General features: G+C 36.7%; 1 protein-coding gene across 1 annotated transcript in view; it reads right to left on the bottom strand.

Annotated features, from left to right (window-relative positions):
• LOC127859828 (sodium- and chloride-dependent glycine transporter 2-like) overlaps window positions 1–18,202 on the bottom strand; it is a 69,516-nt gene that overhangs the window by 32,042 nt on the left and 19,272 nt on the right. Inside the window, exons 3-4 of the mRNA XM_052397336.1 lie at window positions 7,639–7,770; window positions 784–924 (exon numbers count right to left, since the gene is read on the bottom strand). Of these exons, the coding sequence (XP_052253296.1) occupies window positions 784–924; window positions 7,639–7,770 (273 nt within the window). The remainder of the gene's footprint in view (window positions 1–783; window positions 925–7,638; window positions 7,771–18,202) is intronic.

Below are 18,202 nucleotides of genomic sequence, written 5' to 3'. Positions count from 1 at the left end.
ATAAACATGACGCTTGAAGCCCCTTGCTCTTTCAATACTAGCACATTTCAGACATTATTTCCCCACAATAAACATGACGCTTGAAGCCTCTTGCTCTTTCAATACTAGCACATTTCAGACATTATTTCCCCACAATAAACATGACGCTTGAAGCCCCTTGCTCTTTCAATACTAGCACATTTCAGACATTATTTCCCCACAATAAACATGACGCTTGAAGCCTCTTGCTCTTTCAATACAAGCACATTTCAGACATTATTTCCCCACAATAAACATGACGCTTGAAGCCCCTTGCTCTTTCAATACTAGCACATTTCAGACATTATTTCCCCACAATATACATGACGCTTGAAGCCCCTTGCTCTTTCAATACTAGCACATTTCAGACATTATTTCCCCATTGAATGAGCCTGCTTCTGGGAAAACTGGGCTCACTGCATGTGCTTAGAATGTAGTCCCAGATTAGCCTGTGCAGTCAGTGATGGCGGTTTGCCTGTGCAGTCAGGGATGACACTGTCTGTTTTTATGATATTTTTGTTTGAAGGACGTCTCTTCTTAGCGAAAAAATGCAGTTTAGGCGAAAAGTGTTGTCCCTGATTAGCTAGTGCAGAAGACACTTAACGCACATTCATTGAGCCCAGTTTTCGGGGAACAAGGCTTAATTAAAGGTCTATTGCCAGTGGGTCTCAGGAACTGTGAAACGCTCGGGACCCAAGTATTTTCAGTAATATCTGCAGGTGCAATCCACAGGACCAAAGTATTTTCAGTAATATTTGCACATACCTTCGGAGCTCCACAATCCACACTCTGACCAGGGAAGCACAGATCGCAAGGATGCAAACAGATAGTAGATGGCGTAGGCAATGATCATGTTGTAATATATGGCAATCAGCACCGACACGATAAACATGGCCCAGCCCACACCTGCAATATGTGAACAACATGATATACATGGCCCAGCCCACACCTGCAATACGTGAGCAACATAATAAACATGGCCCAGCCCACACATGCAATAAGTGTACAACATGATTTATATGGCCCACCTGCAATATGTGAACAACATGATAAATATAGTCCAGCCCACACCTGCAATATGTGAACAACCTGATAAACATAGTCCAGCCCACATCTGCAATATGTGAACAACATGATTAACATGGTCCACTTAACACCTGCAATATGTGAACAACATGATTAATGTGGTCCACTCAACACCTGCAATATGTGAACAACATGATAATAACATGACCCAGCCCACACCTGCAATATCTGAACAACATGATAAACATGGCCCAGCCCACACCTGCAATATGTGAACAACATGGTCCACTAAACACCTGGAACAAACCTAGAGCCTGATAAACAAGACCATGAACCTATGGTATACGAACCAGTCAAAAAGTCTAAACCGTATGATGCGATCGTATCAGACGGTTTAGCTAGAACCTTATCATACGGTTTTGCGACCATAAACCGTCTGATAAGATCATATCAGACGGTTTTCACTTTTTGACCCATTGCACGCTTAACTGTTTGATGCGATTCGTATCATATGGTTTAGTGTAAACCGTTTCATATGGTTTACACTAAATAAATCTATTTTTAAACGACGCAAGAAAAATGGAGCCCGCGAAGATTTGTAAAGAGAGATCTGATTGGCTGATTGGACATTGAATAATACCCGTCATAAACCGTCTGATACGATTTGTATCATACGGTTACTGATCATACGGTTTAACGTACGAACCGGTCCAAAAGTCTGAAAAGCGTATCATACGGTTTAAAGCATATCATACGTTTTATAAACCGTATGATACGGTTCTAGCTTAACCGTATTATGCGATTCAGACTTTTGAACCGGTTCGTACACCATATGAACCCACCTGCAATATGTAAACAGCTTGATAAACACGTACATAACCATGCTTGCAATATGTCACAAGTGAACAAGACAAACATGGCCAGTCCCAAAACTTCAATTACAGTCAATCTTGTATTAAGAGACCACTGAAGGGAGTAGACAAAATGGTCTTTAAATAAAAAAAGGCCATTCTGGAAGAATGCTTACCCTCAATTTTAATCTATATGAAGGATAATCTCTTTTGTCAACAATGATTTTAACTTTTATAATAAAATGAATATAAACACAAAAAATACATAAACAATATTTTACTTATAATGTGTTTTATTTTTTCACTTATTATAAATTATCATTTATCATAAATGAATTGTGTGTACATATTTATTTGCAAAAACAACATAGACAAGGAAATATTTTTCGCGTTTTTTTCACCTGACGCATTATTTTCCACGTCTTCAAGCACCTCGGCTTTACGCTTAAGAATCTTCTGAATTTGAGTTTTACCGACTCCCAACTCATCTGCGATTTTACGACCAAAACCTGAATTTTCTCGTTCAACGTTAACACTTTTTGTTTTGACGTTTTAATTTCTGCATGTACGCTTAAGGAAATCTGACTCGATTATGATACATGTACATCATGAGCTGAAAAAATTAAAACACGTCAATTGAAAACAAACAAACAGACCTGATTGGAAAATTTATTAAGTATATAACAATGTGATTGGCTAACAAATATCTACTAATTAGCATAATTACAAATTGGTAATGTACAGATTTCAACAGATGTTGCCAATTAATAGCTTATTTTCCGCACTTATCAGGAAATGTTTGTCGCGTACAGTGCATTGTTTCTGCACCTGTTATCTATACTCGAGAAAAATCGGTGTTGTCTCTTAACGTTCCACATAGTAAACTATTTAAGCTGTAGACTGTGCGTAATGCGTTCCTCTATTATTCAACTCAATAAATTGATACGCAGTCTACGACAATACTGGTCAGAACCGGTCAACGAGACAAAGCATAATCATAATGGTTGGTGTGAAAACAAAGCAGAGGTGTAACAGTACATCTTATCAGCTTAGATAAACAATTAACACGGATTTGTCCTTGAAAGATCAATAGATTAACCACTTTTACCTCCTAGTGGTCGCTTAATTCAAGATTCGGACATCAAAATACACAAAAATCAGCGGTCCCTGGTCGCGTAAGACAAAAGTCGCTTAATACAATATCATTGTCTAGCGAAAAAGCTCCGTGGGATTTCAAAATGTTCGCATAAGACAAAGGTTGCTTAATACAAGTGGTCGCATCCACAAGATTGACTGTATATGTAAAGAATGATAAACATTACTAGATATAAACATGCATTATGTGAACATGAACATAAACATGGCCCAGTCTTCATATGCAATATGTGAGGAATGTGATAAGCATGGCCAAGTCTTCATATGCAATATGTGAAGAATGTGATAAACATGGCCAAGTCTTCATATGCAATAAGTGAAGAATGTGATAAACATTGCCCAGTCTTCACATGCAATATGTGAGGAATGTGATAAGCATGGCCCAGTCTTCATATGCAATATGTGAAGAAAGTGATAAACATGGCCAAGTCTTCACATGCAATAAGTGAGAAATGTGATAAGCATGGCCCAGTCTTTATATGCATTATGTGAAGAATGTGATAAACATGGCCCAGTCTTCACATGCAATATGTGAGGAATGTGATAAGCATGGCCCAGTCTTCATATGCAATATGTGGAGAATGTGATAAGCATGGCCCAGTCTTCACATGCAATAGGTGAGGAAAGTGATAAACATGGCCCAGTCTTCACATGCAATATGTAAAGAATGTGATAAATATAATCCATATGCAGTCTTCATTTGCAATATGTGAAAAATGTGATAAACATGACCCAGTCTTCACATGCAATAGGTGAGGAAAGTGATAAACATGGCCCAGTCTTCACATGCAATATGTGAGGAATGTGATAAGCATGGCCCATTCTTCACATGCAATATGTGAAGAATGTGATAAATATAATCAATATGCAGTCTTCACATGCAATATGTGAAGAATGTGAAAATCATGGTCCAGTTCAGCACTCATTGCAACTTTATTTGTTTGCAATCAAAACATGACTGTTTTGTTTTGAAATTAGCACCTGTCAAAAAGTATTATGTGTAAAATTAAATCTTCACATGTAATAAAATATCAAGAAACATTTCATGATCTTGAAAACTTTAAATTGCTACAAAATTCATTATTGCATATTGTTATGCGTACAATGCAAAAAATATTTCATAAGCAACTCATATAACATAGAAACACACTAGACATGTTCAAAAGAGTCTGTTCTAAATCAATAAGATTTGTTTTACTACTTTGGGAATGGGGCCAGGTCCCTTTGGATTGGGATTTATTTGGGGGGAAATCTTCAATTGGGAATTTTTAGGTCCCATTTGGGAAAAATATATACTTTTTTCCATTGGGAATGAATCCCCCTACTAGACCCATATTTGAATGAAACAAGAGCTGTCACCATAGGATGACTTATGCCCCCTATAAACGCTTGATAGAAGTTATGAGCTTTTTTCGAAACCTAAACGCAGTTTTCAAAACCTAAACTCGGACCCTAAGTTCAAGATCAAGGTCACAGGGGTCAAAATTTGTGTGCGTATGGAAAGGCCTTGTCCATATACACATGCATGCCAAATATGAAATTGCTTTCTGAAGTGACATATTAGTTATGAGCATTTTTCTAAACCTAAACGCAAAGCGTGACGGACAGACGGACTGACAGACAGACGGACAGTCCGATCACTATATGCCCTCTTTTGGGGGCATAAAAATCACACTGATAATAATACTGTAACTTCAATAACAATCTTCAAAATTATTGTAAATATTTAATTTTCACATTAAGAAATAATTGTATATTATTTTTAATTAACAAGCTTGACCCTGTTTTGAATCACTTTACCCACATAACAACTAACAAAATTAAATGTTACATGAGACATTTTAAAAATGTAATCGGAGAAAAGTGTAACAAGCAAATGTTCACAGTATTTTTTTCCAGGTTTTTTAACCAAAGTTTTTTTTACCCAATTTCCATTCAAACTAATATAAGAATTCCACATGTCTTAAATGACATAAAATACTAGAACAGCAAACATTGAAGATATTCAGAACAAGATTGACTTCTAATTGTTTTTTAACACCAGATTGAATGTAGATTGCAAGCAGATTGGGACATATAAGATATCTGAGATTGTTAACAATCTTTAACTGTGATATTTGGAACAGATAACAGCTTTATAATTGTTGTACAGAGCTGTTGAAAACTCATTCATTCAATAACTCAAAGGTGTTAAAATTGTCTACAATATAGTAATATTTTTTGGGGCCCTTTCCTTTAAATGGACTAAAACTATTGGAGAATTAAAATGGACTAAACCCCTGTCAAATGAGAACAAAAGGTTAAGAGAAAATCTGAAGTGTTAATAAGTTGTGCCACAAAGAAAATGCCATTTGTTTCCACTAACATCTTTAAGTCAAAACAAAAGCTTTGTCACAGACGTGATGAATCTCCAACATGCTGCATTGACACATAATATTTTGCATGTCGTCTTCACAAAAAACAGCGGACACCATGCTCAATTTTTAAAACGCACTAAGTGAACCCTTGACCTAGTTTTTGACCCAGAAAGGCCCATGTTCTAACTTGGCCTTAAGATCATCTCCATAAAACTTCTGACCAAGTTTGGTGAAGATCGGATGGTAACTACTTGAATTAGAGAGCGGACACCATGCTGAATGTTAAAAAACGCACTAAGTGACCCTGTGACCTAGTTTTTGACCCGTCATGGCCCATGTTCAAACTTGTCCTAGAGATCATTTAGATAAAACAGGTGACCAAGTTTGTTGAGGATTGGATGAAAACTACTTGAATTAGAGAGCGGACAACATGGTGAGGTTTAAAACACACTAAGATACCCCGTTACCTAGTTTTTGACCTGGCATGACCCATATTCAAACTTGACCTAGACATCATCTAGATACAACTTCTGACCAAGTTTGGTGAAGATTGGATGAAAACTACTTGAATTAGAGAGCGGACAACATGCTGAATGTTTAAAACGCATTAAGTGACCCCGTGACCTGGTTTTTGACCCGGCAAGCCCCATGTTCGTACTTGGCCTAGACATCATGTAGATACAACTTCTGACCAAGTTTGGTGAAGATCGGATGAAAACTACTTGAATACCGTAAATTCGCGAATATAATACGCACTTTTTTACCTGCCAAATTTTTCTTCAAGTAGGGGGTGCGTATAATATACGAATTTAGATCAGAACAAAAATTTTCCTGTGAAAATGTTCAACTTAATCGTTGTAATTCGCTGCGCGTAAGCCATTTTGAATTGCACAATTACATCAAAGGGAGGCAACTGTGCTTACGGTAATTGTCACGGCTACACCGTATAGTACCGTACATGCTAAATAGACCAACCATCGATATTATATATATAATAATAATAATAATACTTATTATTTTATAATTATAATTATCATCTTTCTGAATATTGTCAAATGGAATTAAATGTTATAAGAAAACAGCGTCTCTGTTTCTTTCTTTTGCTGACTGCTTGACCCGGGTGTCAGCAGGTGGCCCATGTGTTATCGGTAAAGGTGCTGAGAAGGGCCATCGCTTGTCAGCGGGACCCGTGTATTCGAGGTGTTGACAAAAAGGGTCCCGATCTAGGGGCCTGAGTAAACGATTGCTAATTGACACTTATTGACACTTACCGTCAAGGATCTTTATAAACAAAAAACAGCCCTTTTCAGGGCAACCATTTGTCTTAGAAAGAATTGTCTCAAAATTGTCACATTGGTATCAAATTAACCATATGTTTGCGTTAATAAAACAATCAACGGTAATATAAACAATAGACAGATATTTATTATGCAACTGTCATGACAACGGCCCGATAACACATCGCGATCAATATACCGGGGTAGCACTGTGAAACAGATGTGTGATAACGCCAAATTGGTTTGCTATTTTCACAACACAAAAATATATTTTCCCCATTTTGTTGCTTACCCGACGCTTACGCTAGCAAATCTATTTCTCATGTATTTTCCTGTCAAGTCTTTGTCTAAAAGCGCGCGAAAATTAGAGTGGGTGTAAACACTGTCGAACGTAATGTGTACTGGGAATGCAATAGCTTGCCGATATGGTCAATAATTACCGGTATTGCTGTAAATGTCGTTATTGTTTAAAATAATACGTTCAAATAAACTTAATGGAGAAAATATATAAAGACATTTAACATGTGGGAGAACAAATGACAGCGATCACTTTAAACAGGAATCTATTTTACTCGGATTTTGAATTTTTACCAAAAAATTTGGACCAAAGTTGGGGGTGCGTATTAAACACGAGGGCGTATTATATTCGCGAATTTACGGTAAGATAGAGGACACTTAATAGGGACCGACAGACAGACCGACCGACCGACAGACAAGTTCACTCCTATATACCCCCCTAAACTTCGTTTGTGGGGGTATAATTATGGGAAAATAGGTCAGCTTAACTTTTCCTTCTACATTAACTTTTATTTACTACCCACTTTATTCAGAATCTTCCCACACACTTTCGTGGGACAGTTTACCAGTACTACGGGCAAGTACATGTAATTCAACTCTGATGCTATGAAACTCAGAGGGGAGGTAATTCAACTCAGAGGGGAGGTAATTCCCTACCTTGGAAGAGTGGCGCTGCTTTCCACACAGACACGACGCCACTGCTGGCAAACTGTCCAAAAGACATCTCCAGATACACCAGGGGTATTCCCGTCACAAACAGCATTATAACAAAGGGGATCAAGAAGGCACCTGCAAGACAATCCATATCAACATGATCTATAAGATTTAAAGAGGATCAAGAAGGCACCTGCAAGACAATCCATATCAACATGATCTATAAGATTTAGAGGGGATCAAGAAGGCACCTGCAAGACAATCCATATCAACATGATCTATAAGATTTAGAGGGGATCAAGAAGGCACCTGCAAGACAATCCATATCAACATGATCTATAAGATTTAGACATGTGTATGATTTTGAAGATTTAATACAATGTGTATGATCTTTATGATTTAGAAATGTGCTTAGTTATGATTTGTTTATGACCTTTAAGATTTAGACATGTTTATGATCTTTAAGATTGAGGCATCTTTATTATCATTAAGATTTAGACATGTTAATGATCTTTAAGATTTAGATCATGTTTATGATCTTATAGATGTAGACATGTTTATGATCTTTAAGATTAAGACATGTTAATGATCTTTAAGATTAAGACATGTTAATGATCTTTAAGATTTAGATCATGTTTATGATCTTATAGATGTAGACATGTTTATGATACAGTACAGCCAGCGCGGCACAAACAAAATCCGCGGCTACGCCAGAGCCAGATTATTAGTACGCGGCGGCCGAATCGTGTGTTCACGCGGCGTATCGTCGTTGCACTCGGCATCGATCCGCGCAACGACGCCGAGTCTGTATTAACCTCGCGTACTTTCGCAGAGTAAATCTGCCGCATACGTACGCGGCGGATCGAGTGAAAAGATATCCACCTACATGTACATACATTTATGTGTAGCATAGAATTAATTACGCGCAACTGTTAATTTTTCATTCGATTATCATTATTAAATTTGTAATCCGAAACACACTTCAGAATTTTAATGCAACGAGACCTTTGGCAAAAAGATTTACATGTTTATGATCTTCAAGATTTATAAAATGTTTATGATCTTTAAGATTAAGACATGTTTATCAGCTTTAAGATTTACATCATGTTTATGATCTATAAGATGTAGTCACGTTTATGATCTTTAAGATTTAGAACAAGTTTATGATCGTGAGGATTTAAAATCACAGATGGTTGGGCAATTAGAAGTGAGATCAAAAAGGCCCCAAAGTCAATCCCTTGCTATATCAGACTTTAACCTACACGCATGTATACACAAAGTTTAAACACGATATCCTTACTGAAATAATTGAGCGCAAACATTTTGTTTCTATTTTTAGCAACATTGACCTTGACCCAACAGGCCCAAAATGCATTTCTGCTAGAAATATGACTTGTTACACACAAACCTTAATTTTCTAAGTACAAAATGTTCAAAACATAATTGACCTAATTTGCAGTTATAGTAATGGGCCTTGTTTGTTGACATTGAATGATGATCCTTAAGACCTGTGTGAAGTTTCGATCGAAGATCAATTCTGAACATGATAGTATTATCTTATGGTATTTTTCACTGTATAAATACTTTAATAACTGATTTAGATTAAAAGCAAGTTTATTCAAAGCATAGTTCAAAAGTTAACCATTATTTTATTGTGCCCGTGATGTCAAAGAAATTGTCAAAACAACATTGCAGTTTTTTTAAGAACAATTTTTTGTTTGGTGTGGCAGGAGTTTTTGCCCTTGATTAATATTTTCATCCTGGGAAAAAGCACTGGCCCTGTCAGTTGAGAATTTAAAAATCTTTACTTGCCTGATCACAATTTTTCGGCCATGGAATCCTGACTTTGAAATGAAAGAAGAAAATTGACGCTTCTTAATCATTAAATTATTAACAAACGGTTTAATTAAATTGTGTTCATGTTTCACTTAAAAGACCCATTTTCACCGCATGAAATGTTTGTTATGAAGTGCACGTATATTCAACCATATAAAAGTGTTCCCAGATACAAATTTTACTATGCATGATCACATTATATTGTGTCCTCAACTCGTGTATTATGAATTTATTTTTTCGGCATCGAAACAATTATGGTATGTTGATATTTGATTAAGATGCAGTTTTCTTTCCATACATTCAAATGACACAGTTACATCCGTGTCATGCGAAAATTGGTCTTATGGCATATGCACTTGCGCAGTCTGGTGAGGGGCTACCCTTATCGCAAGCAAGGTTTCGTAGTGTCTTAAAAGGAGCCTATTCAATATATCCTGACAAAATAGCGTGGGTTTGCAGGCTGGGCTGGAGCTACGCTGGCAGCATATTGCACAAGACCCATTTGCGCATGACAGGGTTCTTTAACAAGAGCACCGCCTTGCGGGTGCAGACCGCTCATCTATTTTCTTTTTAAAGGTGAAGGGACTCTCATTTTCAATCACAAAGGAGGGAGGGGTGGAGTGAAGAGGGGTGCATTGTGTGGGGGTGTGGACATTTATTACATTATCTTCCAAAAATGCGAAAAAAAAGAGAAAAAAAAAAATTCGGGGGGGGGGGGGGGGGGGGGGGGGTGGGGGGGTGGGGATTCTTGGGTGCGATGGTTGGACGGTATTTCAAACATAAAATAATAAAAATAAATATTTGTGTTTTTTAACCGTTTCAAAAAAAATTGGGGGGGGGGGGGGTGAGGTGGGGGGGTATAGTGTGAGGGTGTGGTGGTAATTTGTTAGATGATCTTAAAAAAAAAAAAAAAAAAAAAAAAAAAAAAAAAATTTAAGGGGGGGGGGGGATTCGGGTAGGGGGTGGGGGGAGGGGGGGGTGGGGGGGGGATTCTTGGGTGCGATGGTTGGACGGTATTTCAAACATAAAATAATCAAAATAAATAGTTTTAACCGTTTAAAAAAAAAATTGGGGAGGGGGTGGGGTGGGGGGGTATAGTGTGAGGGTGTTGTGGTCATTTATGAGATGATCTTAAAAAAAAAAAAAAAAAAAAAAAAAAAAAAAAATAGGGGGGGGGGGATTCGGGGGGCGGGGGGGGGGGGGGGGGCGGGGGGGGGAAGGGGGAGGGGGCACGGGGGATGGTTTGGGTGGAGTCTATTGTGGTATGTCAGGTAAGAGTAGTTTTGTCAAAGTTTCAATCAAATCTAATCATAAATAAAGAAGTTATGGCAATTTTAGCAAAATTTTATAATTTGACCTTGAGAGTCAAGGTCATTCAAAGGTCAAGATAAAATTCAACTTGCCAGGTACAGTAACCTCATGATAGCATGAAAGTATTTGAAGTTTGAAAGCAATAGCCTTGATACTTAAGAAGTAAAGTGGATCGAAACACAAAATTTAACCATATATTCAAAATTACTAAGTCAAAAAAGGGCCATAATTCTGTAAAAATGACATCCAGAGTTATGCAACTTGTCCTTTTACTGTACCCTTATGATAGTTTGCGAGTGTTCCAAGTATGAAAGCAATATCTATGATACTTTAGGGGTAAAGTGGACCAAAACACAAAACTTTACCAAACTTTCAATTTTCTAAGTATAAAGGGCCCATAATTCCGTCCAAATGCCAGTCAGAGTTACATAACTTTGCATGCACAGTCCCCTTACGATAGTTAATAAGTGTTGCAAGTATGAAAGCAATAGCTTTGATACTGTAGGAATAAAGTGGACCTAAACACAAAACATAACCAAATTTTCAATTTTCTAAGTATAAAAAGGGCACATAATTATGTAAAATGCCAGTCAGAGTTACATTACTTTGCCTGCACAGTCCCCTTATGATAGTTAGTAAGTGTTTCAAGTATGAAAGCAATAGCTTTGATACTTAAGGAATAAAATGGACCTAAACACAAAACTTAACCAAAATTTTCAATTTTCTAAGTATAAAAAGGGCACATAATTCTGTCAAAATGCACGCCAGAGTTATCTAACTTTGCCTGCCCAGTCCCCTCATGATAGTAAGTAAGTGTACCAAGTTTGAATGCAATAGCATTGATACTTTCTGAAAAAAGTGGACCTAAACGCAAAACTTAACCAAAATTTTCAATTTTCTAAGTATAAAAAGGGCACATAATTCAGTCAAAATGCACGCCAGAGTTATCTAACTTTGCCTGCCCAGTCCCCTCATGATAGTAAGAAAGTGTACTAAGTTTGAATGCAAAAGCATTGATACTTTCTGAGAAAAGTGGACCTAAACGCAAAACTTAACCGGACGCCGACGCCGACGTGATGACAATAGCTCATATTTTTTTTTCAAAAAATAGATGAGCTAAAAATCTAATTGTGTCTTGCAAATGAAACATAAACCGCCATACTTTGCAATAGAAAATTGTGATATTTATAGCAAACTTGCAAATGTCAGTAGCCAATTTCTGCTTGCATAGGCCACAAATGAGTGTCTAGAGAATTAAAAGATTTCCCTTCTAAATGTATCATGGACGCTATACTATTTCGGTAGTTTTGTCATACAATGCAAGACAAATCGCTTCATTGGTGCAAAAATGTACCATGTGACATTGAAATTAGAAGGCATATGGTACCTTTCTGCACCTATGGAGGTAGATTTTGATTAAATTTCTTTCCGTAAAATTTGTGTTATTTGATATCTTGAAAGCAATACTATGTAATCCATAAGGCATTTATTTATAAGTATAATTCCGTCTATCTAGGACGATTTACTGACCCAGCTCTGACACCGAAAGTCTTGGGGATGGAATTAACTGGAAATCCATAATTTCAACTGGGAAAAAATGCGTGTCCCCAACTCCCTACACTGAAAAGTGTAACATCCTAAACTACAAAGACGCTGTGATGTTGTCAATGTTCTGGGTGATTATGCTGAAATCAGCCAATTTAATAACTGAAGTGCATTCATTTGGGCCATGCTGGCGTTATGTAAAAGGTTACTTCAGGTGGAAATTCGGGTTAAGTGAAAACCTTTCTTACTAGATTCAAGTTTTAAAGGCTTCATTTCACACCCTTAGATACTGATGAGCAGCAAACTGCATAAAACCTGAGCAACCGTGAGTTACTTGCAGGCTGTTCTGGTTTGATGCTGTTTGCGCAGGGTAATTTTCCCTTTGCCTCTGACTGGGAAAGGGTTTAACAGCTACTGAAAAAGAAGACCATTTCAGGGCTTTTTTTCTTGACTTTGTGAAGCGGCCCTGGCCCCCTCACTTTGTGAAAAAATGAGTCGCGAAGTTTTTAAAATTTCGAATAAATGAGTCGCGAATTTTCCAATATTTTGAAAAATTGAGTCGCGAACTTCTTAAAATTGTGAAAAATTGAGTCGCGAACTTCTTAATATTGTGAAAAACCGAGTCGTTAAATTGTTAAAATTGTGAAAAACGGCCGATTTTGTAAAATTCACAGCCATGTTAGGTTTGTGAATTGTCCCTGTCAAAATTGTGAAATGTCCTTCCACGGCCACTCGCAAAGAAGGAAAAAAAGCCCTGCATTTTCCCCACTTTGTTTATTTCTTTGGTCAACTGGTAACAGTTGGTAGCTTTATTTTTATTTCTTCTCCCAGGTTCTTCCTTAAGAATAAATTCTCACAACAGAAATACTATAAAACAATGTGTCATAAACTAAATTTAACATCACCTATCCTTAGTATAAATTTACAAAGTATAAATTTACAAAATATCCATACCATTGTAATGATTGTGTTTTTAAAAAAAACAAAACAATGGCATTCCATACAATGGTAGCATTGTGGATTTAAGTGTAAATATTCTCTAATAATTCTAAATTAGGTAATTTAAACCTCAGAACTGTAAGTATATTGAAAAAAATGCAACAAAGCACGTCCGCATTCACCATTTTTAAGCACGTGGACTTAAGCTAGGTCGAACTAAAAGTTTTTTGGCAATTCCATCAAACAGTTTTGCTTACCCATTAAACACAGGTTGTTTTCTAATAATTTGGTCTATAAATATTTACACAACAAGATGTGTTTGTGAAACACAATGTCCCCTATATGACGTTTGACCTTGTAGGATGACCTTGACCTTGACCCTTTACCACTCAAAATGTGCAGCTCAATGAGAAACACATGCATTTCAAATATAAAATTGCTAGCTTCAATATTGCAGAAGTGAAATAACATGAGCAATTTTGACCCATATATTTGACCTTGAAGGATGACCTTGACCTTTCACCACTCAAAATGTGCAGCTCCATGAGATACACATGCATGCCGAATATCAAGTTGCTATCTTCAATATTGCAAAAGTATTCATAAAATAAGCGATTTGGGCCACATATATTTGACCTCTGACCTTGAAGGATGACCTTGACCTTTCACCATTCAAAATGTGCAGCTCCATGAGATACACATGCATGCCAAATATCAAGTTGCTATCTTCAATATTGCAAAAGTACTCATAAAATGAGCGATTTTGGCCACATATATTTGACATCTGACCTTGAAGGATGACCTTGACCTTGACCTTTCACCACTCAAATTGTGCAGCTCCATGAGATACACATGCATGCCAAATACCAAGTTGATATCTTGAATATTGAAATACTGCAAAAGTGTACATTAAATGAGCGATTTTGACCCATATATTTGACCTTTGACCTTGAAGGATGACCTTGACCTTGACCTTTCACCACTCAAAATGTGCAGCTCCATGAGATACATATGCATGCCAAATATCAAGTTCCTATCTTTAATATTGCAAAAGTTATTGCAAATGTTAAAGTTGGCGTAAACCAACCAACCAACCAACAGACCAACCAACCAACAGACCAACAGACAGGGCAAAAACAATATGTCCCCCACTACTATAGTGGGGGACATAAAAATACATAGAACAATGTATTTATGAATTTGGACAAAAACTTATAACTTTGAATGGACATCTTTTTGGTCATTATCTTTCACGAAACTTTAATGGATGTGTTTTTTTTTTAATATTCTTTCAATACTTTCAATATAATAAGCACTCTTTATTTGTGATTGTATTTTTATCATTTTAACTGAATTTTAAAATGTGTTCATGCACACATGCACTTGTAAACAAAATGTGTTTGTGAAACACTATGTACCCGTATATGACGTTTGACCTTGGAGGATGACCTTGACCTTGACCCTTCACCACTCAAAATGTGCAGCTCCATGAGATACACATGCATGTTAAATATAAAATTGCTAGCTTCAATATTGCAGAAGTGACATAACATGAGCAATTTTGACCCATATATTTGACCTTGAAGGATGACCTTGACCTTTCACCACTCAAAATGTGCAGCTCCATGAGATACACATGCGTGCCAAATATCAAGTTGCTATCTTCAATATTGCAAAAGTACTTATCATATGAGCGATTTTGGCCACATATATTTGACCTCTGACCTTGAAGGATGACCTTGACCTTTCACCACTCAAAATGTGCAGCTCCATGAGATACACATGCATGCCAAATATCAAGTTGCTATCTTGAATATTAAAATATTGCAAAAGTGTACATTAAATGAGCGATTTTGACCCATATATTTGCAATTGACCTTGAAGGATGACCTTGACCTTTCACCACTCAAAATGTGCAGCTCCATGAGCATGCCAAATATTAAGTTGCTATCTTGAGTATTGAAATATTGCAAAAGTGTACATTAAATGAGCAATTTTGACCCATATATTTGACCTTTGATCTTGAAAGATGACCTTGACCTTTTACCACTCAAAATGTGCAGCTCCATGAGATACATATGCATGCCAAATATCAAGTTGCTATCTTCAATATTGCAAAAGTTATTGCAAATGTTAAAGTTGGCACAAACCAACAGACCAACCAACCAACCAACAGACCAACAGACAGGGCAAAAACAATATGTCCCCCACTACTAGAGTGGGGGACATAAAAAATAAAATTTTACATAAAGTTCTGTGGTAAAATAAATTTACATGATGTCTCTTTTATTTATTTATTAGTACCTGCCAAAGTAAATGCTTTTAACTTTGAATTTGTTGTTACAAAATGTGCACATTCATGAACACTATAAGAAAAACACAGTTATTTGCATATAAATGCTTGCTAATTATGATGACAGTTGACCTGCAGTCAGACCCATTGCACTACGCATTTTTTTGCTCTTGTCCACAGGTGATAGAAAGCCATGCACATACACACATGTCAAAAATATAATAGACCTCCCATTAAGGCCTTTCATTATCCTCAGTTTAGGGGCATTTATTTCAGAATATATGGTACTTCATGTAGTACGTCTGCCACCACTGTCAAATAGTGCTGCAACAATATGCCAAAAACCGTATTGCAAGATATAGTCAGTTCAAAAACCCTTATTGCAATATATCGCAATATATTGCTCACTTGTACCAAAATTATAACTTGCCAATTACCCGATAATCCCGTATATTCCAGTTTTAAAGCAAATTCTGGTATATATTCACTCTAAATGACATGTGCTCAAGAATATCAAGAAACACAAACATTCGCAAGTTTTCTTAAGTATCAAATACATTTTGGCATTCGTTACTTTTTAAAGATATGATGAAATAACGTCCAACCGGGGCTTTTTTTTCCACTGAACACGCGTAATACACCTGATGTGATGTTCCCGTTTTTATACAACACAAAATACACCCATACGTATTTCCATGCGACGTTCTACATGTCTGTATAATTTTCGCGCGCTTTTTATTGAGACAAAGGATAAAGCACTTTTTATTTGACGCTAGAATCTTTTCTTGTCGCATTAGCATTAAAATTTGGAAGCGTATTTCTGAAATTCGGATGACAAATTTAATAATGCTCAATTCAGAATCGAACGAAACATTTACAGCTGTGCGAAATTAATTCAACGATAATCTGTTCAAAAGCATCGAACGAATGCTCGGATGTAACAATGCTACTCCGTACAATACACTTTCAGAATGCTATTTTTACGAAAAAAAATATTAAGACTGCTTTGTTTTGTTTACCCTGTTATCATTATTTTGGATGGCTTTTCTGGACGAAATGTGAATGAATTTTTGTTAAATTTTCGTACCGGTATGATGAAAATCATATCGCAATACAATATGCGGATTGCGTATTGCGATATATACCGGTATATTGTTGCAGCACTACTGTCAAACAGTGTGGGTAGTACAGACAGATGCATTCAAGTCTCTGTCAAACATTGATTTTATCTAATGTTATTAGTGTTGTTTTTGTTCAAATTTGGGTTCAGTAGGGGGACCCATTCCCAATGAAAAAAAGTATATATTTTTCCCAAATGGGACCTAAAAATTCCCAAGTAAAAGTTTCTGAAGAAGAATAAAGAATATTTTTTAAGAAGTCTAAACATGTCACTTATCTCAAAATCCAGCTCTATACGTTGAACCTTAGAAAATATAATGTTGAAATCACTTTTATTATCAATTTTAGAAAATATAATATTGAAATCAGTTTTATTATCAATTTTAAAGTAACTGTAAGCATAAAATCAACAACATTAATTTCCCAATTTTAGTCAAAATTAAGGACGCGATATTTCCAAACCCAAAGGGACCTGGCCCCATTTCCAAAATGGTGAAAAAACAAACACTGTTAATGTTTCTTTGAATCTACTTTGCTACAACTATTGCAACCGATATGGTTTCAGGGACTAAAATTAGTCTGAACCAAATCACTGTTTTTCCTGTTGTAAATGACAGGTTGACATGAGAATCCAGTTTTTCTGCCATTTCTCATTCAGGGTTTTCCACAGGCCATTTAACGATCCCTCGCTGTGGCGCTTGAATTTCAAAATAAGAGTCCCCGGGGCGCTTGAAGTTTTTCGATCAGTGTATTTTTCAGTAAAAGAAAGTGGAGATTGTCAAAAAAAATCAAGGTTTCTCAATCAGTGTTTCAATATTCCCTGTTTAAAAAGAGCACGCGGTACCTACTTTCACAAGTAATCGCAATAAACACCACATGGGGTAATGGATAATCCACTGATAAGACGTGCGTATCGATTATTCTATCCACATTACACAGTCATTTAAATGCTGACAAGAATGTATCAAGTAACATTCCAGTCGTCAAACTGTGATGTTCATTTTCCAATCGGTTACGTGAATGCTTATGAGGGCGGGGTTAACTATTGACCATTATTTTGTATTGACGTTCGAAACGTTATCGCAGCTTGATTAGCAAGAAGTTGTACCACTTACGTAATATAAAACCGGTAACTAGTACAGTACAGTACATTAAAGACGGTTTCGGGCATACCTTTTTTACTGTAAACAAGTGTTACCTATGACTCAGGGATCATCCTAGAGGGCGACGTAGGCGACTTTGTCGCCTTACGATTCTTGATATCCCTTTCTGATTACATCAAAGCGAAAAACAAAATCGCAGACATTTTCATATATTTTCTCCTTTGATAATCTGCCGCACGTGTGCGCAATGCCGTCACTAATACTGCCATTGTTTGCTGTGTGCAATTATCGGTTATCTGATCTACTGATAGCGAGAGGATTTGCTACGCATCACTGACCGCTGATGCAAGTCGCCTTGGTTTATTCCAATTGAGGCATTGTGTACACGCCGGTCTTACCGACAATAGTGTAATTGACGTAA

This window comes from Dreissena polymorpha, chromosome 15, assembly GCF_020536995.1.
Source record: "Dreissena polymorpha isolate Duluth1 chromosome 15, UMN_Dpol_1.0, whole genome shotgun sequence".
Classification (NCBI taxonomy): Eukaryota; Metazoa; Mollusca; class Bivalvia; order Myida; family Dreissenidae; genus Dreissena; species Dreissena polymorpha.
The sequence above is the reverse complement of the archived record's forward strand: the minus strand, read 5'-3'. Positions and strand labels throughout refer to the sequence as shown.